Source organism: Atheta coriaria, unplaced genomic scaffold (genome assembly GCF_025399875.1).
Source record: "Atheta coriaria isolate IRGN ID8LTWV9N9 unplaced genomic scaffold, Caltech_Dcor_3.1 hic_scaffold_5_pilon, whole genome shotgun sequence".
In the NCBI taxonomy this organism is placed as follows: Eukaryota; Metazoa; Arthropoda; class Insecta; order Coleoptera; family Staphylinidae; genus Dalotia; species Dalotia coriaria.
This window is the reverse complement of record NW_027045447.1, coordinates 9,974,421-9,997,599: the sequence shown is the minus strand read 5'-3', so window position 1 is coordinate 9,997,599 and position 23,179 is coordinate 9,974,421. Positions and strand designations below refer to the sequence as shown.

At 38.0% G+C, this 23,179-nt stretch overlaps 4 protein-coding genes across 4 annotated transcripts in view; 2 read left to right on the top strand and 2 right to left on the bottom strand.

Annotated features, from left to right (window-relative positions):
* The first annotated feature begins 321 nt into the window (after positions 1-321).
* On the top strand, positions 322-2,025 carry LOC135791509 (glycerate kinase). The gene has a single exon (XM_065301901.1). It carries the CDS (start codon positions 436-438, stop codon positions 1,933-1,935), a length of 1,500 nt encoding a protein of 499 aa, XP_065157973.1. The 5' UTR covers positions 322-435; the 3' UTR covers positions 1,936-2,025.
* Positions 2,026-2,305: 280 nt separating this feature from the next.
* The window catches only part of oaf (out at first), a 73,663-nt gene continuing 52,789 nt past the window's right edge, over positions 2,306-23,179 (top strand). The window contains exon 1 of the mRNA XM_065301908.1: positions 2,306-2,597. Coding sequence (XP_065157980.1) covers positions 2,499-2,597 — 99 coding nt within the window. The 5' untranslated portion in view covers positions 2,306-2,498. The remainder of the gene's footprint in view (positions 2,598-23,179) is intronic.
* LOC135791513 (uncharacterized) lies at positions 3,764-5,419 on the bottom strand. Its single transcript, XM_065301906.1, has 2 exons — positions 5,286-5,419; positions 3,764-4,743 (listed from the first exon to the last, which is right to left on the bottom strand). Exon 2 carries the CDS (start codon positions 4,741-4,743, stop codon positions 3,829-3,831), a length of 915 nt encoding a protein of 304 aa, XP_065157978.1. The 5' UTR covers positions 5,286-5,419; the 3' UTR covers positions 3,764-3,828.
* LOC135791992 (uncharacterized) lies at positions 7,393-9,784 on the bottom strand. The gene is made up of 6 exons (XM_065302607.1): positions 9,664-9,784; positions 9,452-9,611; positions 9,222-9,400; positions 8,398-9,163; positions 8,190-8,338; positions 7,393-7,478 (listed from the first exon to the last, which is right to left on the bottom strand). Exons 1-6 carry the CDS (start codon positions 9,782-9,784, stop codon positions 7,393-7,395), a joined length of 1,461 nt encoding a protein of 486 aa, XP_065158679.1.

The following is a 23,179-nucleotide window of genomic DNA, read 5'->3' as shown; positions in this document are numbered from 1 at the left end:
TTCCAGAAATCACCAACAACATCAAGAACATTTTTAATACCTTCATTTTGACCGTTGTTACAAGATTTCTAGTTGGGCGAGAACTGAATACATTGCCCACTGATTGTTATTTTATTATTTATAATAAAAAATAAAGCAGATGTTCTGGATTGCTTAATGTGTCTACAAAAAGCATCATTAATCCCAAAAAACAGTATTTTGGAGGAAGTGTATACTCAGACTAATGTAAAATTAATGTTCTATATGGTAATGTGGTTCGTAATTGTTTTTACTCTTTTTTGATTAATTTATATACAAATGCTAATAAGGCGCCATCTTCATGTGAAGTTTATAACTAAACAAAATCAACGTGACAATGTAACCTTTATACTTGCTAGTCTTTATTTTTCTAAATTTTCTGATTATGCACGTGACGTAATTATTAAATTGATAACAATGCGTTTATCACAGTTTGTGTTGTCGAGGGCAATGATGGACCAAGCACGCCATCTTCGTGAGATCTTCCAGGCTGCACTGGGTTCAGTGCAAACTTCAAACCTCATACAAACCAGCGTTAAACTAAAAACCAGTGAAGAATCCGGTAAGCAAACCTTAACAATCGTGGATAGAAGCTTCGAGTTGAAGAAACCAGTCTATATTATCGGTTTTGGTAAGGCTGTCTTTGCCATGGCCTCGGAACTCTTGAATGTCCTCGGTGATAAAGTCGAACGTGGAATACTGACAATCCCCGCAGGTACGCACGAAGTCAGTAAGATGGCGCTAGGGACTAAAAAAGAGCAATTATTCGCTGAAAAATTCGAAGTCTTTGAAGGAGCGTATCATAATCTACCCGATGAATACGCCATGAAAGGAGCAAAGAAAATATATGATCTTGTTGAAAGCCTAGACTATGATGATGTGCTTATTGTCTTGATATCCGGTGGTGGATCTGCCCTGTTACCATTACCTAAAGAAGGTGTCACCCTTGATGAAAAAATACTTTTGACCAGGGAGTTGTTCAACAGAGGAGCTGGTATCTTCGAGGTGAACTGTGTACGTAAAAAGTTATCCATATTCAAAGGTGGCGGATTGGCACGTATTGCTTATCCAGCTAAGGTTTACTCATTGATCCTCAGTGATGTGGTTGGTGATTCCTTGGATATTATTGCAAGTGGACCAACTGCACCACATGTAGCTTCTCAATGCATGAATGTTTTATCAGTTCTAAACAAATACGAACTCTTGGATGGTCTGTCTCGTAACCTGAAAACTGTTGTCTCTCATGAGGAAACACAGGAAACAACAGCGTCGACTTTACGAGTGTTTCGTAATGTTAAGAACTTTGTCATTGGTAACAATAGCTTGGCATGTACTGCCGCTGCGCAGAAAGCTCAGAAACTTGGGTATTACGCTGATGTGGTCACAACGAGAATTGATGGTAAAGTTCCTGATGTCGCTGAATTCTATCTGGAGATTGTGAAATACTTCAAATATAAAAGTCGGCCAATTATTGCTATAAATCAGTACCAGGATTTGTTGGATTCGATGGTTATGGTTGCATTTGAAAAAATGAAGTATTCACGAGTGGGTGATCCCTTGTGTTTGATTTTTGGTGGTGAACCAACGATTGTGGTTGGTGGTAAAAAGGGGAAAGGTGGGAGGAATATGCATCTTGCTTTGGAGCTGGCGATGATTTTGGAGGGTGATGATAGTGAAGGGATTTACTTTTTAAGTTGTGGAACTGATGGTATAGATGGGCCGACGGATATGGCTGGGGCGATTGCTCCCGTTGGACTAACACCTGAAGAGAAAGAACAAGCAAAGCCCTTTTTGGAAAATTGTGATACTTACAACTATTTTAAGGAGAAGAAACCTGATTATTTGATAAGAACAGGACATACAGGCACGAATGTCATGGATATTCATATTTTAATTATAACAGGGAAAGCAATTTAAATTTAAAATATACTTAAACATAATTTTGAGGTTTATAATAACGAAATTGGGACGTTTTTTGATAAAATATACGAAAAATCATGTTTTTTAGTAGACGTTTAAAAGTGTCGCGCCATCTATCAAGGAGCATTGCAAACACATGAAAATAACAAAAAGTTTCTCTGTAAGATTTAAAATCATATGATTGATGCATAAACTAACAAAACACAAAATAACTCACAATATAATCTACAATACAACGTATTAATCAAAGCTTTTGAAACATTATCAGATTTTAATTAATCAAATGTTTTTTTCCGAGTCCAGCCGAAGTTGCGTCGTGGGCAATCGATTTTCAAGTTCACCATGCTTCTCCAACATGCCCAACATGTTGTGACATTCCTGCGGCGCGTGCGCTTCATCGGCGTTAGTTGCCTGCACGCGGTTACTTCGCCAGTCGGCATCAAGCGGCGCTCGCGACAGATCCACCCACGCGCAAATCATCTTATCGGCGTCCCGGTCAGCTGTTCACTATGGCGTGCAATCGTCCGTTGTTGTTGTAATTAAACACCACGTGCGACAAGATGTCCGCATGCAGGCTGTGCGTGACTCTGTGCGGACTGCTTCTCGTGCTGTTTTGTGATCCTGCTAGCCAGCAGTTGGTGATCAACGTTCGCAATCAGGTACGTTGTAGAAATATCATTAAATAAACAAATGACAATACATATCTTCACGAGTATAAAGCTTGGAAACTCGGGAGCTTTCACCTAATATAATTTACGTGCATATTACGGAAATTTGTTGTAATGGTTTGTGTTGGTGAGGTTTGAAGGACTTGAAGGAGTTTGAAGGTGAAGGGCATGTTGCCGTTGTGTAAACAGAACCCTCTCGAAGGTCGGGCTGACTAGACTCGCGTAATTAACCGCGGATAATTAGCTTATAACTGAGCAGACGTTTGATTAGTGCCTTCAATTAGATCAAACGTTGCAAATAAAAATCAACGCTTGAATTGCAGGCAGTTACAAGGAGTGACAGTGATTAATATAAATGATTCGGATTAAGATTTTATCTACCACCTGAAGCACATGCGAGTTCCTGTTGCATCTTTGACTAACTACTGTTGTTTAACCACTACATATATTTCTAATAATAATAAAGTGTGTTTTTTACCTTTTCCTCTGTTTTTCCTTTTAAAATTTAAACATTCCAAGATATTGTTCAATAGAAATATAAATATACATTACAATAGTCGGAGGGACTGTTAAAATATAAGCTCCGATCATAATGACCATGCCCACGATGATTACAGGCATCGATGGAAGGCCAATTGTAACCATCAAAATGAGCCATTCACTTAGAGTTGGGTTCATGTATGTTGGACGTACAAATAATGCCGTTGTGGGTCGTGGGGTGGTGGTTGTTGTGAGCTTTGTGGTTGTGGACACAGTGGTCGATGAAGTTGTACTACCTGAGCTAACTGTGGTACTACCTGTACCAGTTGAACTTGTTGGATCAGATGGATTAGGTGTTGTTGTAGATGTGCTACCACCAGAAGTACTACTACCACTTGTGGTACTGGTTGGAGTTGTAGATGATGTTGGGGAAGAGTTTGTAGAACTTCCCGTATTTGTTGTTGCTGTTGAAGTTGTTGTACTGCTACCAGTTGGGGTGGGGGTTGGAGTAGGGGTTGGGGTTGAGGTCTGTGTGATACTCCCAGGAAAAAGGGTGAAAATTATGGTGAGACCCACCAATAGTTTGATATCCATCTAAAAAATAAGAGGAAATTGTTATTGTTTTCATGTAGTTTATCATATTCATGGTGTTATAGGTTAAATTTAAATTTGAAGAATTTTGAACAATATTCCACTGTTTTATTGATTTGATATTTATTACATTGTTGTGAGTAAGTTAGTTTTATATTGGTAAGAAGGGTCTGATCATCTGAACAAAGAAAATTATCATGACACCGAAAATATTCAGAGGTCCTGTAAGCGCCATGAGTGCTACAGCAAACAATATAGCGGCTCTTATCATTGGAGCGTTTACGAATAATCCTGCTCCAATTGCAGCCGCCCAGGCTAGAATATTTTGAAGGGCACCATTCGGTGCTGCTGTAGTTGTGCTAACAGCAGTGGTACTTGCAGAAGGATCTATTGTTGTGGTTGCTGTAGGATCTGGTGTTGTTGCAGTTGGATCAGTTGTGGTTGCAGTTGGGGTAGTAGCAGTTGGATCTGTTGTTGTTGAAGTAGTGTGGGGAGTTGTAGGAGTTGTAGTAACTGTTGGAGGAGTGGTGGTAACGGTTGTAGGAGTTGTTGTTTGAGTTGTAGCAGTGGTTGTATGAGTTGTAGGTGTCGTAGGAGTAGTAGGAGTTGTTGTTGGAGTTGTAGCTGTTGTAGGAGTTGTTGTTGGAGTTGTAGCTGTAGTAGTTGGTGTTGTAGGAGTTGTTCCAGTAGGGGTCGTTGGACCCGTTGGAGTAGTTGTTGGTGTTGTTCCAGTAGTAGGTGTCGTTGCAGTCGTGGGAGTTGTAACAGTTGTAGAAGTAGGAGTAGTAGGAGTCGTTGTTGGAGTAGTCGTAGGAGTTGTGGTCGGAACTGTTGTTGTTGGAGTAGTAACCGTAGTTGTTGGTTGTGGAGTAGTAGTAGTACCCTCTCCACCCACAAGAACATCTTCCACAACATCTCCAGCAACAGTTATAACATCTCCCAGTAGCCTGCCACCAGGCACAAAGTCGTCGTCGTAATCATCATCGATCCTGGAGTCAGGTCTCGCAAGGACTAAACTTTGAATTGTAATCAAAATTGATATTCGCAGAAGGCCATTCACCCACATCTGGAACAGACAGTGGAGTATTAACAAATAGATTATAAATATTTTATTTTCGCCCACCTGTGCAGCTCTGGACGCACATTTTTCAGAATCACAAAAGCACAAACACTAAATTGACGTGAAATTTGAATTTCACAAATATATATTTTTGCATTTTCTGCAATTACGGAATATGTTGAGTGTATGTGTGAATTTTTATCGGCGTGTTTGCACTTTGCATGTGCCGCGCACAACATTTTGATATATTTGCCGCGTTTGCTAGTTTATAGCCTCGTGTTTTGCGTCAAACTGAAAGCAAACATTCCGCCGAAAATGCCGCATTCGTGTTCCACAATATAGCTAGTGCTCTTCGCCACCATCAATATAATAAACAATATAAACCATTACTTACTAAAATCGATAACATTCGAATGCATTTACAATAATTCGCGAAATACACAATTTTTTTTTCAAAAAATGCCACGCACGGAATTAATATGTCAAAATAAAAGCTTACAACTAAAATACTACTCTAATATTAAAAATATAAATAAAATATTACTTACGATTTATTTATAGATAGATTTTCGTGGAATTATTTTATTCACGTAACTTTTTCACTAATATTCCGCCGTGTGCTGTTATCATTATGAGCGCCAAATAAAAATCAACACTTATGCTGAAGAACATCAAATAAACTGTCCTCTTATCACATGGGCGTTATAAATTTCTCTCCGCAAAGGACATGACGTACAATTCTATATACGCACGACGTTTTTATTACTGTTTTTTTTTGTCTCTCAAGTTTTATATTTTCGTGAAGTTAGTTGCTGAAAAAATGTTCGCTTTGAAAATTCCTGGCGAGACGCTTTTTGCTGATTAAAATTCATCGGTCGTATGCGTACTGTAAAAGATGCAGTGAAGCATGACTTCACACGTACGAATATAATAGGACATCGACACTTTTATGATGGCACGTGAGCGAAAACTTTAAGTTTCAGGATGTGCCATAAGTGTACAACAGCGGCTTACAGAAGTAGGTGAATCAAGTTTTGATTTAGTTTCTTTGATAATTATTTGACTGAGATAAAGGTATTTTATGATTTTGCAACCACGAGAATAGAAAAATGTTCAGAATGCGTATGAAATCACGTTTGAGTAAACAAATTATTTTCTAACTTTATTTTCGATATTTGGTTTTGACTGCGTCGACGTGAAGTGTTTTTTGCGGGCCGAAGACACGTAAAAAATGCGATTTTCGACGCTTTGTGTTCACCGTTCACGTTCGGCGAGTTAATCCGAGACGACTTCAGACACGAGTCGGAGGAATCGAGCCGTGAGCGCATCGCGAAGCAGACGAGCACGCGACGACCTTAAAGTAAATTTGCTGGATCAAAGCAAATCTAAGGCAGGCTGATAAATCCGCGTCGACGACGCGTACACTTTTCACAAGTCATTCACAAACATGAAATTATCCTGATGAGTGTTCCGGGTTGGAGTTTCAGTTGTAAATACTTTTTCCGGTTTGATTAAGGATATAGTTTTTAAAGATAAGCCAATATCGCTTTGTTTGGAATTTAGTTCCGGTTTTGGTGGTTTGGCGTGGATTTTGGAAGGGGTGATGTATCGTCGGCGTCGTTTAGCGAGCCGATCGGCTGATTGGTGGCCATTGTGTGTCAGATCAATTGTATTGTAACGGCCCCGGCCGGCGGCTGTCCGAAAGCGCCTTTGTTACGCGTCCGGCGCGGCCGCCCCTCAGAAGCAAAGGTGACTTATGACCATCGTTTTTCTCGCCGTACCTGTCACGCCCCGAACCCACCCCCGCACACACCGCACCATCATTCTTTATGCACACCCGCGCTGGTGTGCGGTAAAATGTATTAAAACCTTATAAATACAGACCTCAACAGCTGACTGAGCTTTGCGGTCGTGGAACAAAAGGTTTCGTTTTCTTTCATGCCTTTCACGGCGTTTTTCTCTGTGTTCAAACATTTCTATTGTTGATTGAGTACACGTTTTTGCGTTATTTACGTTATTTATGTGTTTGTTGTTAGCACCGCCGCAAGGAATAAATTCTAATGGCACTTTGCTCAGCCGTCTTGGTCTTAATGTTGATGTTACCTCCGGTGAAGATTTATGCAGTGCTTGCTTTGTTGCTTTCTTGTTTTGGGAATTATGCGGCGCGCAAAAAATCGCATAAAAATTACGCCAAGCCAACAAGACACCGGAGAAGCGGGTAAAAAACAAACGATGAGAGGCTGAACGTCTAATGCGCCTCGCGGGCTTTTGCTGCCGGGGGAGAAAAATGGCCGGGATGACAACGGGCCCGCCAAGAAGTGGAAAAAGTGGACAAAAAAATCTTAATTACTGCGCTCTTAAAAATTATTTTTCTCCGTGGAATTTTTCATTACTTCCTTGGTTGCGCTTCCTGTTTTTCGACTAGTTTCCGGTTTTTGGTCGGGCAAACAATGTACATTTTTATTTTTGCCAAAAAGTCTTTGGAAACAAATCACTAAAATTGCTTTTTTTTGCTCATTCACGGCTTGTTCTACCCAATTAGCAGAGAAAATACTAAAAAAAAACTAAATAGGTAACAGGTTTATTATTTTATATTTCAAACCTCTTATATCCTATTATTTTTGGGTTTTGTTGTTATTTTGATATGTTTGTGGTTTAGGTCTTTTTATTTCCGGAAATTCGTTGGGCAATCCTATTATAGAAAGGTCGTTCCCCGATTTCCGGCACCACACGACCCGTTTCTTCTCGTAATGGGCAACAAAATGAAAAGGGATATGTTTATCCGATTCCGATCTCCGGATCACAAACCCGCCTCATCATTTTATTGAAAATATATTTAAACATTGATCAGAATTTAAAATTTCCAAATAATAGCAAATGTTGACGATATACTAGCAGGAGTAAACATTTCCAGGATAAAGGATGAGGGATAAAACTCCTGTGAACTAAGATCCTTGAAATTGTGTGTCTATCAACCCTGTTGTGCCGGATCAAAAAGCAATTCCGTCTAATGGATAATTCTATTTACCAGCACCGGTTTTTTTGACATTTGTATCGCAGGAAACAGATGTTTGTAGAGTCTTTATTTGTGAGCAGAAAATATCAAAATATCACGATTTATCATTATTATTGAGTAAGAATGGATGAAAGCTTTCCCAAGCTCTTCTTCTCGGAGTGAAAAATTGTAAGAATAGTCGAAAAGACGGAAAAATTTAATGGCGTATCGTTGTTACGTCGACGCTTTGTTAGGTGCAGCACCATTGAAGATATATTTTTCAATACCGACAGAGTTATAGTGTTACACTAATAAATTCCACTGTTATTTTTATTTTAATTCAATACATTTCAAGCTTCAAATAAAATTGAAGCACGTTTAGGTTTGTTAAATTTCATCATTAAAGTGTGTCTATGATGGTAAAGCAATTCTACAGTAAAGACGCAGATAGTCATACCTAAACCAATCAAGAATGTCACGAAAGCAGTCTGGACATCAACCAGCTCGATTGTTTTGAATGAGGGTGCTATTCCAGTACATTTGGGTTCCGGGTCAAAGAGCTTCACTTGACGTAGATGTAATCCTGTTTCTAATATTCGAAAAGCACTAAAATTAAAAATGAATTCTTCTAAAAATTGTACTAAGAATATAATAGCAGCCATTACCCGACTTTTTTGATTTTCTTATATGGTGAAGCTTTATACATTGGAATGTATATCAAATGTGATGGTAGATACAATGCTTCTATACGTTGCAGGGAGCATATCTCGTTGATATCAAAATGACGCAGAATATAATAATACGCAGGGTTCTTCTCTATGTGAAATGCATATCCACCTTTACGCATTCTATCGAGACCTTCTTTTAAATTCAGGAAACCATGTTCAGTTACTTTAGTATCATACAGGGCTTTTCTTACTGGATCTGTATCAACTCTCATGAAGTGTTTGATGTAGATTGTGTCTTCAGCTCCAACTTCAAATGGACTGTTTAATAGTTCTTCAATTGTATTGATACTAGTCGTGCTTTGTAAGAGTGTTACTATACTGCTAGAGTAAGCATTGTAGAAAAACATGCATGCTAATGATAGAACAAAGAATAGTATTGCTCCTGATAGGGTTTTGGTTGTTACTACTGATCCTTGTTGACTGATGGACTCTAATGTGACTAAAGCTCCATCTTTAGCATCACCTGTAGTGTTATCAAAATATTTTTTTTCGATATTTAGCAGATATCCTATGAAGATACAGTGTAATAGGAATGTTGCAAAAAGGGCGTACCACACGTGATTGTGGAATGATATAATGAAGATGTCTTTAACATAGGATGTGGGAGGATTTTTAAAGATGAATTTGATTTTGACTCTTTGCGAGATCTGAATGACAAAATCCATTATGGGTAGTCTTTGTTTCATCACTACCATTGCTGATGCTAGAATAATAATAAAATAAAATTAAATTCAGGAAATAATTTGATGGGTTTTGTATACCGCTGTAATTTGATGCACCACTTCTTAACGATTCGCTATGACCTGTCCATTTTTTAGTTGTGGCATTATAATGCCCAAAACTATTGTGGAACACATTGGCATAGGTCATATTGACAATATCAACCAGATTTGCGAACATGGCATAAGATTGTTTTATCACTGAATCAGTTTCCGGATATCTAAATAATTCTATAGAATTAACAAATGAAGATTATAATCAAATTACTTACTTTATTGTGTTGTAGTAGTTTATTGTTTCCGGATGCTCTAGAGTAGATGAAATGACAAAAAACAATCCTTGAAGATTTCTTCTTCTTGTGGTAATCTCCCCTTTTTGTTTGGTCAATATAAGACCTTCATTGATACTCCAGTAACCGAAATCTTCATAGACTACAACAAGTTTAAGTAGAGTTATTAATTAAGACGAAAGAAAGATGTCTACCCAATGGTCTGTCTTTGGATATCCGATAAACCTGATAAAGTTGATATCTCTCTGAATGAATGCGTCTGGCAATTATCACTCGACTCATGACGCTCACTTTAATTCTGCCATTTGGATTCATTAAAACTCGCCCCAACTCGGCGAAATTGCCCGCGTCGACGAGGATTAAAATCTGTTTGAAGAATCCCATCCACCGCACAGGGGAATGTGATCGTCCCAAACTTGAGTCGATAACACGTCCCAACTTTGCGGACAGTCGAAATCAATAATCTCGTAATTATTGAATTTATCCGGTGCGGTTTTTAATTCGTCATTATTTTTCAGTTCTAAATGACGGAAAAATATTCGATGATTTGAGGCGATTAAATTTTTAACGGCGGCCCGTGGCCAACACTCCATGAGCAGAGTATAATATCTGTTGATGTTCCAGTTGTGAGTGAGAGGATTGGGGTTGTCCGCGGCTAAGAAATCGCTTAGGAACGCTCGTTTGGTTTCTGTCGCAGGCAGATCGCGAGCAGCGTCTGACATGGCAATTGCCAGGAGCAGAAATGCGAAAAGACGCAAAATTGTTGCCGCGCTGGGTTGAGGTTGAAGTTTGGTTTGCATATTGCGATGATAGTAGCGTTAACTGGCGGAGAATTTGCAGTCGGCGTGGTTTTTATGATTCGTTTTTGTCTTCGAATGCGAAATGTGAAATCCGCAACGAATGTAATAAGCGGGCGGCGGGTAGGGAGGATTGTGAATAATGGAAAATAATGGGAAACGGGAAGCGGAAAAACAGTAGGTTTAAATCGGAAAAATGCAACGTTGTCTTGACATCTTGAAATATTAATATGTCGTGTCTGATACACAGTCAACGCAAGCATATTTCACTTCATATTTCATTATATTGTTATAATTACACTCCAAACATACAAATTGTGTATGAATTCTAAATTGATTATAATTTACCGAAATTGCAAATACTAAATTCCATCGGATGCACCCGGCATCGAATTAATTCCACTCACAAAATGCTAAATTCACCCCCGGCATTTATAGCAACTCATAAACTCACATAACCTCCACATACCACTGTAATAAAAGCTGCAATGAAACAATGAAACACTACATTTGACACCAAATAGAAAACTTTCTAAAAGCGCTTTTAAAAACTACACAACTTCACCATTCACTAAGAATTTCATCGCGTGTTAGCCGAATATAAAGCCTGAATGAGTTTCCTTTGTGCCCGGACGATCCATTTGATCAATTCGATCCATTACATTATTACTTATCAACCATTCAACAATAACTGTTATTATGTACAGAAACTTCAAAAAGTTGGTTTTATTGAATTAATTTTATGAATACCTACTTCACAATAACTATATTTATACGTTAGTTATTAAAGCTTTGTATATTTTTTATTTTTTGTATTTTTGTGCATAATTAAGACAACTGATACTCAGGGAAAACTGCTGGTCATAACTAACAACAACTAAATTACACCCTTTAATAAACTGTGTTGTGACCACACGTTTTACACCCTTATTAGAATATTTCCGTTGCGTTTTTTGTGAGCTGCGATAATTTTCTCATTTGCATGCAGACTTGTTTTTCAGCATGCGATTGTATGCATAATATTAAGTTACCAATGCAAAAATAGAAAAGCGACATCTAGCGGTTGACGTGCTAATAAAGATTATAAACCATCATAACCTATTTTATGCTAATAGTTAAAATTTTTATGCATTTGGATAAATTATCTCAAAGTGGAAAGTTTCAAACGAGTCTGATAAAATATTTAATTAACAAATAAAGCGCCGCGTGGCATTAAAACAATAGTTTGCCGAACGCGATAAAACTGCGGCGCTGCATTCGCATACAGATGTGGTAATATGACGCATGAGATTTTCATGCGAGGCGCAATGGCGCAAACTTTTCGCACCGCCGCGTCAAATTAAAACCTTAATCGGACAAACGGCAGGGAATGAAACATTTCACTGAATATGTGAATATATAAAAATGGATTGACGTTTGTTAGACTCAAAAAATAAATTTTTAAATTCTAACCTCAAGAAATTAAAATAAAAAAGATTTTGAGTATTTTATTATACTGCGTTATAATAACCATTATAAGGCGATATAAAACGTTATAAAATTCGATTGAAGTTGTTCGTAAAATATGAGTATCCCTGACTTGAGTTTGTTTGGCTCGGTTTACTATGGCACACCTGCCAGGCTCGGTATGTGTGTGCGTGGGTGGGTCTACCGCGGTATTTACTTTAATAGTGAGTTGTCGGTTTGCCGTTGGCGGTGGCGGCGACGCCGAATGCAATATACGTAAAGTATGATCCTCTTTGACAAGTCGACATCTTAAATTTCCGATATTATTCGATTTCAAGCGCTATTCGCACATAAATTTCACATTATACGCTGTTACTCTTTATTGATTTTTTTTCACTTTAAAAATTCTTATTTTATCATCTTTTACGTTGCCTATTACGAGTAGGTCAAGCATTTTTGCGTACGTCCAAAAATTTACTACCCTCTGAAATCTAATAATTCTAATGTAAAATCTAATATCGAATTTGATTTGATTTATGTTTTTTGAGATAAAAAAACCTCGCTAACCTCTAGTCTATAGTCTACGTCTCAATCTTTCAATATATCTACGATAATAACTTAATATCGGCTCTTGGTCGGCGGTAGTGGAGGTTTTTTTTTGGTCCTGCCCGACCTTCGTCCTGTGGAGATGCTTTTGTTCGCGGCGCGCGTTAGTGGCAACCATAAAATTGCGCCGCCGAAGTCGGAGGTACGAGAATGCGGAATCAGGCAATGGACGAGGGGAAAACTGAGCGCGCGTTTAACAAAAGCACTTTCGCGTTGTAATATCCGAACGAACGCGGCTGCGATGAGCGATTTATTGAAAGGAAGATGTGAAGAAAAGAAAACGCACGGCGGTGAAAACCGAATGAAATGATGGAACACTTTCAGGAGAAGACGAATTGTAACCAAAAAGAAGAAAAAACTCATAGTATGCAAAATAAAGATTGACTTTTACTAGGAAAAAGTATTTTTTAAGCAAAATAAATCAAATTATAGAGATATGCATGCATATTAGTAATGTTCGATGCTTGTACCGCAACTCAAAGCATTGTCCAATTAAATTTTTAATTTTTGAGAAATAAATTTGTTGTTTATAGTTTTCACAGTTCGTAGTCAATAGAATAATACAGATTATTTGATAATTTTGTTAATTAATTCAACAATCGCCTATAATTCTACGTGAACCACTCCGGGCATTGTATCTGTCGATGTTTACTGATCGTGCTCATGATGTTAGCGACATTGTGCGCTAGGCACTGGGCGAGATTAGGCCGACGGGATTAGGATTTGAATTGTGGATTTTCGGATTTAAATAATGCACGCGCGATCTGCAGCATTTCGGTGGGCGGCATGGATGGTGCCATTGCGAAATCAATAATGCACACGCCGCCTGCAGTAAATAACGGCTACAAATTGTTGCTGTTAACGCTAATGGCGTAATTTACTTATCACGCCATGTGAACCCGATCGTTTTATCGATATACTCGACGTTTGCGTAATTTCCATTCGGGTGAAGCTTGAAAATTGCATGATAAACACAAAACATTTTTTCACGCCTATTATTTCATAGATGGAGCTAGTTTCTACTTATAAGATTATTATTTTAGGTTTGATTTTAGATTTTTTTTTAATTTTGAAATTTTTATGATTTTTTAATGAATTTTATAGCTATTAAAATATAGGTGGCGCTAGTTGATGTATAAAAATTTTATTTTTATCATTTACTTATTTTAATTAAAATTATTCTGATGGCGAAAATGTTATTAGAAGTGTATTGATCGACTAAATAGTTTACGCGTGTATTTAGGGAATTTGCAACACACGATTATTTTGCACTTTGCATTTACAAGTTTGCGTGCACATGCTGGCATTTAAATATTTAATCGGCATGCAATCAGTAATCACTAACCGACCGCCTCAAACACTATCATTTATTTATAAATTTTAAATCATAACACCGGCAGTGTGAAAGTGGAAATATTTTTCTTTGATTTCCCCTGACAATTGTTCCTGTTTCGCACTTTTTGCGCGAATAAATTTCCGCCTAATAGTCGCATCTGTTTGTTTCTTGTTAACTTTTTGTTGTTGTTTACTCGCTGGAAAAAATAACGATCAGGAGTACTATATCTTACGGGTTGAGGAGGATGGAAGTTAAAGTATTCGTGTAAACACACTCTTCTTTTCTTACTTACTCACTTAGGTGACGGGCGCACGCGGCGCGCGTCCAAGGTGTAAAGTTAACCCTCGAGGGCGATCTTAAAACTGAGGGTGGCTCGCCACTCGAGTACATCCGGTCGGTGGGTGTGGGTGGTTGATGTTTAAACGTTCGATAATGTCGAGTTTTTGCGAATCTTCGACGCTCTTCTTTGCGCACACCTTTCGCACGTCCTGGAGGGTTGTTTTGCTTTTGAAGGGGGTTGCTCATTTCTTGTGGGCTTGAACTGGACTGGTCGATAGAGTCGGCAGAGTCCTTGAATTATATTGTACATTTATACTTGGCCAGTTGAGCACAACTTATCTTGAATTTAGGTCTATGTGCGCAGAATGAAAACGGGTTAATTGATACCTGACTGTTTTACTGATTATTTTTACCGCAATTTTTTTATTTTTTAAATTTTTTTGTAAAAAACAGGTTTAACTAGATTTTCATGAAATTACAAGCGGAACATTTTCGATGTGGGATATTGTCAGCCACGTATGTCGAAGGGGTTGGTAGTTTATCGATAACAACAATAAACGTGCTGTAAATTGCCTAACATCGCTGCGACACGAACCGCAGCGCCGAACATGGAAATTCCGTGTTGCCGATTCTTGTTCAATGCGTTCATGCGCTTCGCCACAGTCACAAATATTGCACATCTATTTACGATTGGATACCATTCTCTTCATTTACCATGAAACATTTATTTGTAACCACACAACACACCCCACAAATGTACCACAAAATTAACTCAGTTAATTAATTACTAATTTATGTTGTTTTTTCTGTTACAGGTATGTGAAAGAATCGTTACTCTTTTTGATGGTGAGTTATCTATTATTCTGTAATCAGCTATGATATCACATCACAACGGCTGTCATAACGTCGTAAAATGTTGTGCTCTACAACTCCATTTTCTTCCCGCCATCCAAAGCTCTAATCCCAATCCCGCATCCCACGCAACAAAACCTATTTTCTCGTTTTCATCCGTTTCTCTGGTTTTTATTTCTATTTTCTCCTGCTAGTCGCTACTATTAACCGCATTCGCCCTCCGACAATGTCAGGTTATGTGTGTGCGGTGTAGGTTTCCATTTATTACGCCTCAAGCTCAAAACTCGAAAGCTCACGTCATAATTACGTTGCTCGTACCTTCGCACGTTTCGACCCGCCGCCACCCCACGGGGATGTTATCTTGGGTTAACATAAAAATAAGCATAAACCTCTTCGAATGTAAACCACAAACCACCGACCCTAAAACCCAAAACCTGAGCTTTGAGTTTCACTGTGTGTGTTTGTGTGTGTGTTGTGTGTGTGCGAGAGAGGTAAAGGAGGAAAAAATGTCGGAGAGATTAGAATTGTGTTAGAATGGGTGGGAATGGAGCGGAATGGGCCAGACGAGACTTTGTCTGCGCGGTTTCCAGAAGAGGCTCATAAAGGGGACGTAAGTTGGCGTGCGAGACCGGCGCCTCCACCTCTGCTACAGCGTGTGGTTGCTGCAGATAATAAGATTTACTATAAATAGGCCAGACGTAGCAGACACAATCTTTTCCTTTTATTTTTTTCATGTTATAAATTAAGGAAATTTGTTTTTAATAACATAAATTCTTGGTTTTTTCACTAAATTTAAAATTAAAAGTGGCAAATTGTTGAATTAAACTTAAACTCGAAAGTTATTTGTTCATAATACGCATATAACTTGAAAACTTAATTTTTGATTTGATGTGTAAGTCCGTGCCGCTGCTGCTCACTACTCGGATATTTATTAGCTGGATTTGCGGCCATTCTCCTTGCGCCACGGAGGATGTATTTATGCCTCTGTTGCCTTTGAGCGCGCGCGTATCTTGATGCGCTGCGGTCGCGCGCGTGCAGCGTGCAGTTTCCCGGAGTTTCCGGCCCCCGAAATTGGAAGTTATCTTATCCATAAAGCATGCAACCGGAGGCCGCGAGATCCAGATCTATTCGACGGGGCAAGCGGGCGGCGGCGCGTAACTGAGCGCAGTTTGGGCGAAGTTTACTGTTCGGTTTTGCGGCGCGAAGGGTTTGCGGTGAGACACCCCCAACACGCAGACGCATGTACGAGTACACACTGAGTTGCCCACTACTTAAATATAAATCATCATTTACGTGCTTTCAATTTATTTTAATGAATTTATTTTTATATTTTACATTGTTTGAGTCATCAGTTAAAGTGATACTTTAAACATGAACGGCCAAGGCTGTGACTAAAGTACTTTAGTCACGGGTTTTAGTCACATGATGGAATTTACACCGGTTTCTTTACTTTTTTTATTAATTTTAAAGATAAAGAAGATTTTTTAATAATTAATTTCAAATTTCTCTTTATTTTATTAAATTGTTTTTAAATTACTCACTCAAGGGAATAATATGAATATACTCCTCTTTTCCCTGACTAAATTAAAACCCATTAAAACACCTTTCCGTATCTACCTGAGTATGTTAATTCCATTTAAACAATCAAAACATAAAATATGAAAATGCCAAAATAATGTTATGTTAACTTTATCCCGAATAAGAAAACAATATGATGTTTTCAAGCAGCGTTGTTCACATGCAGTCTAATTTCGAAGCATTTTGTTGCTCGCCGGGCTCGTATGTTTGGTTTCGTTTGCGGCAGAAGCTGTCTGTCTGTTGCGGCTGTAACTGGAAGGCACTCGCTGGTTTATTTACCCTTTGGATGCTTTTACTCTTCACATGTTCCGCGTTTTCGCGGAGGTACACTTTGTCGTGGTAGCATGTTCTCATGTGTGTGCATTATGTATACGCGTATTCGTTGCCCGTGTGCTCTTTGCTCCGTTATTGAATTTTGCTCGAATTTGCTCGAATATGAATGTCGGTCGGTATGGTATGCAGGTATTAGCGGACGCGCTGTAAAACTGTGCGAGCGCTGGTAAATTACGGCGCAAAACGGCGCCAAACACGCAAAAAATTGCGCGCGGACGACGCCAACGATGCGATTAATGAAAAAATGCGAAAATGCAAACACGCGAGACGTAGACTGGAATTGAGTTCAAAGCAACGTGTAGTCATGTTTGACATTCAAACGAAACTAACGGCAAATAGCGTTCGCTGCTAATAGATTTTGTTAGTTATTAATATTTTACTAAAGTTTCTTTTTATGCTTTTTGGTACATTTATAAATAATTATTAACTTGGTTACTGATTTTTAGGTTTGATTGTTTTATGTTGCGATTTTAAATTAAAAAAAAAAAGAAACGTCGATAAAAATTATCAAGCATTCCTTAGATTTCCAATTTAACTAGCTTATTTGATCGAGAATTGTCCCTAGTTTAAGACCCTGCGATTCGTTCCTTTCTATTTCTTTTGGTTTACGAGATATTCGCAATTGTAAAAAATCGTCAAAATTTGAAACATTTCCATTTTTAGCACTTTTAATCTTATTTTTCGCCTTTTTACCCTTCGATATTTAATTATTTTATATTCCAATCTAATAGAGAATTTTCCAATCTTTCATAATCTGCAATTCGTTAGATTCTAGCGCTTTTAGTTTAGAAGATATTCACTATCAAAAAACGTCGAAAAAAATTATTATCAAAATTTGAAAAATTCCAATTTTTTGTTCATTTTGTGATATTTGTGCCCTTAAACACGTTTTTTCGTGTTTCAAGCGTTTTCGGTTATTAAAAATTCACTCACGTATGCTGAAACTAGAAAGCATTTCACTTACTACGTTTTGAAGAAGAAGTAGAAAACGTCGGACGTATTTTCAGCTTTTTATGCGTCTATTTTCAAGAGGTGCCCAGGGTTGGGCGCTCCGGCGTTCGATTTGCCTCGCATCCTGCGATGTAAAAATGCGCCGTCGTTATTCCGAGCGTTCTTGAAATATGGTGCTAATGCATTTTTGATCATGCATGATGCATTTTCTCGTCCATTCTATTACTTTATATATCCCTCAAGTTCTTCTGTGCAACAATCTCATAAAAAGCATCAATTTTGAACCAATTATGCATCAGTTAAGTTTGGTGCTTGTTTGGTCATTATAACATAATTTAATCGTAACATAACTATGATTAGAACTTGTTTGCATTTAATTTTTATTTATCACAACCGTGGTGGAATGATGGAAGTGGTGCGCTGTTTGTTGACGTGTGCCTGGAACGCCGCCCCGAGTGTAAATTGTGTTGAGTTAGGATTGTATGATGGCTTTGTTTACCGACGTGCACCTCGGCGAAAGTTTCACGACCGAGCTTCGAATGCTTTTATCGCGCGATTTTTAACACTAGCGGCGCAAGTCGATGTTGTTGATCCAAGTTTATCGAATGCTTTCAGCGTTTTTCAAACATAATTTACATTAACTTTTCTTGATGCGCTGATATCTATAAATATTTCAACACGAAAACCAAATTCGAAATAAAATTAAGTTAAAAACGTATTTAATAATCGTATTATTTTCAGTTTTACTTTCTAAATTTTTTAAAATTTTTCGAAAATATGCATTTTTTTCAATTTTAAATCTTCCTACACAATAAATAATTAATGTTATTGTTATTTATCAAATTATTATATTTCATGTTTGCGTTAGTAAGCAGTGAAACGCTTGTTTAAAAAAGTTGCAAAGTTTTTTTCCCTTTATTGTATAATGGTGAAGGCGCCGGGCAACATAAAAGAAACCTACGACTAAAAACGAAAATGAAAAGAAATTTTCCACGCAACCCGACCGTCCGCTGTCCCGGCCCAGAAAATTAATGACTTTTTTGTCCCGGCTATCGTTTCTTTGCATTCATCCCCCGCAATCGCCGGCAAAGCGTTTGCGCACGTCTCGGCCGTTTTCACGGCCGATATTGAACCGAAAAAATAAGTTATTGTGAAAGTTGTAAACTTATTCAGTGAGCAGTGAATACAAGTCGACTTATTACGCCAGGCTACACTGCCGGGCGGCCGACACATTATGAAAGGGCGAGACCAATCGATAGGAATCCTTATTCTCCCCGTTGAGTTTCCAAGTCTAATAGGATCTCATGTATGGGTGCACGATTTAATTTATACAGGACGTTTTTGTGAGGTATTTTTCTTCAAAATTAAATTTGATGAGTTAATTTTTTATTTTTTGTTATTTATTGTTAAATTTAAAAAAAAATTCCAAATATTTATTTAGAACAAAAGATTTCCTGAATTTTTATTCAGGCAACCATTAATATCTCCACATTTTGTCAATTTAAATTGTGATAGATTGGCTCTCAAACTTTCCAATGGGTTTATCTCCTAGATACTTTTTAAGTTTTCGAATCATTGAAGTACTCTGCCTGCCGAAGAACTCGCCGCGTAAACTACTTCGGAAACTAGTCTTCGGCGACTAGTTTACCAGTTTGTTAAACAGTTTCGCAGTTTCGCATCGATCATGGCTAGAGTTTATCCGCCGAACGCGACACTTTTCGCATTTTTTAACGCCTTTTATTTCGCTTTTATGCTTTTGCGCTTCATCCCATCGCGCGCTGCGACAGCAAACTTTTACTTAACGCCGAGGATACTCCGACGCAATTTAAAACTAATTTGTAATGCTAATACGTGGCATTCGCGCGCAATTTTTTCTTCTGCGTTTCGAGTGTTGGATGTTGAGGATACACAGGCGTTCATTGTGTAATTAGCTTTTTAATTATGCATGCTGGTTTTTGTCTCCGGTCGTCGGCGACGCGCAGCGCCATAAAAATGTAAAATTAAATAAACGACTCTGATAGCAGATCCTGTGGCCTAATGGCATATTCGACTCTTCGCCAGGGCCAGCGAGACGTTAATTACGATCTAATACAGCGCTGAAATTAATTATTATCCTCTTTAGTGTTTTTATTTAATTAACGACGACGTTTAAATTAAAACATAAAGTGTAATTAGTGAGAGAGGCGAATTTATGTTTGTTTAAGGCAAAATTTAAGATAATTTTATAGAAAAATTATTTTTTATGCGTTCAATTCAATTTTTAATTATTTTTGTTCTTTTTTTCTTGGAATTAATAATAATTCAGCTTAGATAAGAAAATTTTGAATTGTTTGTTTTGTTACAAGTAGTAAGTTAGTGTTTTCAATCGATTTTAATTGCCGACCGAGTGTCCGCTGTCTCACCGTCATTAGTGCCTTTTTATTGCCGGCGTCGTGCGACGGATATCCGCAGCATCTGCTGGCCAATTTTATGCTCAATGACCCTTTCACCTCGCTCCACGGCTCATCTGGTCGCGACGCTGCACCTCGCTCGATCGACGTGCACGTCGGCGGGCGAAAACACGTTCGATGCTCTTTGCGGGGGCAAAGAGGGTGAAAACAGACGCCAGAACTCTCGGAAACTCCCCAGACACGACCTAACCTCACTTATAACCTATGCTAGACAACAAAACCTACTTATTTTTACATAAAAATTAATTTTTTGCTAAATTCATTGTGGAAATTCAATTATATTGTGTTGAAATTGAGGATATTGGAAGAAAATTGAAAGTAAATTTGATTTACGTTCGGAAATTCCATTTTCATCTGATATTAATTTAATTAAATTAAAATATAAACCGGATGGATACGTTTCCCAAGCAATAAAAGATTAAAAATTGACTCGACAAGACATTTTCGGTCGGCGTGGCTCCTTTACGATTCATTTCGATTTAAATTCTTCAGGTTTAATACTTTGTTTATACGCCGACGTGCCGCCGAGACCGCAACATAAACCACGTGTACACACATTCGTCTTGCGTGTCTTTTCTCTCCACCCAAGCATACATGTTGTGATGCTGCGAGTTGCGCGCAACTTTGCGAGCGGCAAGAAAGGGTTGAACAGGATGAGGGGATGGCGGCTAGACGCTGTCGTTGCCGCTTGCCAAATGTCTGTTTGCCTACCGAACGAACCCATTACGGCGCGCGTGTGTACAGCAGTAAAGTAACCGAGCGACGCAGGACCGTATCCAGTTACGATGCGAGTTCATCCCAGATGAAGTAAATTCATGTTTACTCGACTCGACGTTTTAAACTTTTTGGACTCACTTGATGTGAGTTTGTATCTATGCATGTGTGATCCTATTTGTTTATCTAAATTATTCATAAATGGCGAAGTTTTTCTCGGGGATGAACCTTCGGAGGATGCATGGACGGAAAATGGCAAACTAGCGGAATGGCATAAAAATTTTATGTGTGTCGCTTTCGAACCGAGGACGAGACGGCGAAACGACGAATAAACAACAATAAAAAATGGAAATTTCGTATGAAAATTGTAGTTTTACGAGCGGGTATTTGTCAATTTTTTCCTGCTGCTGTAACTTATCATGTTTTCACTTCAATTCACACATGGAATATTTTCTTGTTCTTTAAAACTAATATTTTCTTTATAAAAAAATAATTTTTTGTTTTTTTCGTTGTAAATTTACAGTTTTTATTGTTTTTTCTTTGAAATTTCATCATTAACTATCCAACAATGCATTTAATAATATTTTTAAGATTTTTTGCATAAGAAATTAAATTAGCGAAAACGAAGAACTAGAAGAACGATAAATTTGTTCTGTTGCTCTCTCGTTGGCTACGAAAAAAATATGATGCATTCTTCGCGCATGTTTACGAGTAGTCCTGCGTACAAACGCGCCGCGCCCCCTCGAAATGATATAAAACCTGGCGGAGGAAAATGAAAAATTTTACAGCGCCAACACGAAAAGCTCATTGCCCAACCGAATTACCTTCGGAACCGAACGCAAACACCACACGCCGCTGTGTAAACAACGCGCACGCGAAACAAACGAACGTAAAAATTGCGCCGTTGTTCACGCTCGGTGCATTGCGAACGAAATAAATTATTTAGAAAAATTGCGCGATCCTGAAGGAGAGCCAACAAACGTACTACATCGGAAACAAATTGGGAAATGCAATTTTCAAGTGCTGCACCATATCACATTAGGCACGACTGGAAAATGTTAAGATTGCAATTTAAATCTCAGAAATTTTTTGTAAAAAAAATTTTAAACAAGAAAATTTATATTTTGTTTGTGTTTAATGTATGGATACTAAATTAAAACATTTTTGGGCATTTTAAAAACTTTTTGTAGGGTTATTTTTTAAGGGTTGTTTTTCATCGCATTCCATCATACTTTCTCCAGCATTTAACTTTTAGCGCGCTGATGAAGCGTCGTGAAATCAGTGTAAATGTGAAAATAAGTAAAAACGAGATGAAAATGAGAGAAATCAGCGCTAAAGGGGCGTGGGGCGTGGGGGCGGCGAAGCAAGGGAGGACGGAAATTTAATTTGTAGAACCTCGGAACGTTTTTTTTTGTCGAACGAGCATCGAACTAGGGCGAGGTGGGTTATTTTTACCACTTTCACCGCGCCACCGTCATTAAACGTCTTTGGGCTTCAAACCGCCCCTAAAACGCAAAAACACCTATTTTATTACCACTTCAAGACCAATCCAACACGCCATTTACAAAAAAAAACTCCGAATTATTTTCATTCGGACATTGTTTGAATGTGAAATATGAGCGTCGTTAAAAGTTTTGAATTACAAAGTAAAATAAGAACAAAAGTTGTGGGGAAAAACTCAAACTTTACACAAATAACTTCATAATTGACATAACAAACGTTGATGCTTTCGCGCAGTTTTCTCCTGCGTAGAGCATTGTGAGTTTTTTTAAGTGAGTTGCTTTTATTATTTCTTGTCACGTTCATCTTGCTTTTGTTATTTACTGTGCGGAGACGAAGTTGAGAAGTAAATAAGTCTGGATGGGAAGATGTGGGAAAGGAGATTAAAACTTGTTTGGATATTCTTTTCGTGAACTAAAGAAAAACAAAGTAATTCTTAAAAAAAGATTTTGGGGGTTTTTGTACAATTTTTTTTGGAAAAAAGAAAAAAAATGGAAAAAAAAAGTTTTATTTTACAATTTAAGACAAAATTTTCAGAAATTATTAATTTTGTTTTTAAATCCTTATTAAAATTGATCTAAAATTAATTATTATTAATGTTTTTTGAAGGCTCAAAATTGTTTGAGCAAATGGCAAACCATGAAACATTATTACTTGTCTGAAAATGAGCACACTGTAGGATTTCGTAGAGTTGGCGTTCGTTAATGCGCACACTTCCTTCGTCGCTTCATCGCATTAGCGCGTAATATTTCGTCTGGTGCCTGCGAGGCATTTTTCCGCTTTTCCGGCCTTGTCTCATCCAAACGCGCCGCCGGCTTTCACTGCACCGCACGGCCAGACGAAGAGATGTTTTAATAAACTTTAATAA

Bases quoted from the DNA above. Each gene is read 5' to 3' on its own strand.
- LOC135791509 (XM_065301901.1), top strand. From the start codon at position 436: ATGCGTTTATCACAGTTTGTGTTGTCGAGGGCAATGATGGACCAAGCA.
- LOC135791513 (XM_065301906.1), bottom strand. From the start codon at position 4,743: ATGTGGGTGAATGGCCTTCTGCGAATATCAATTTTGATTACAATTCAA.
- LOC135791992 (XM_065302607.1), bottom strand. From the start codon at position 9,784: ATGAATCCAAATGGCAGAATTAAAGTGAGCGTCATGAGTCGAGTGATA. The intron at 9,612-9,663 runs GTAGACATCTTT...AACTTGTTGTAG, and splicing joins ATCCAAAGACAGACCATTGG to TCTATGAAGATTTCGGTTAC. The intron at 9,401-9,451 runs GTAAGTAATTTG...AGAATTATTTAG, and splicing joins AACTACTACAACACAATAAA to ATATCCGGAAACTGATTCAG.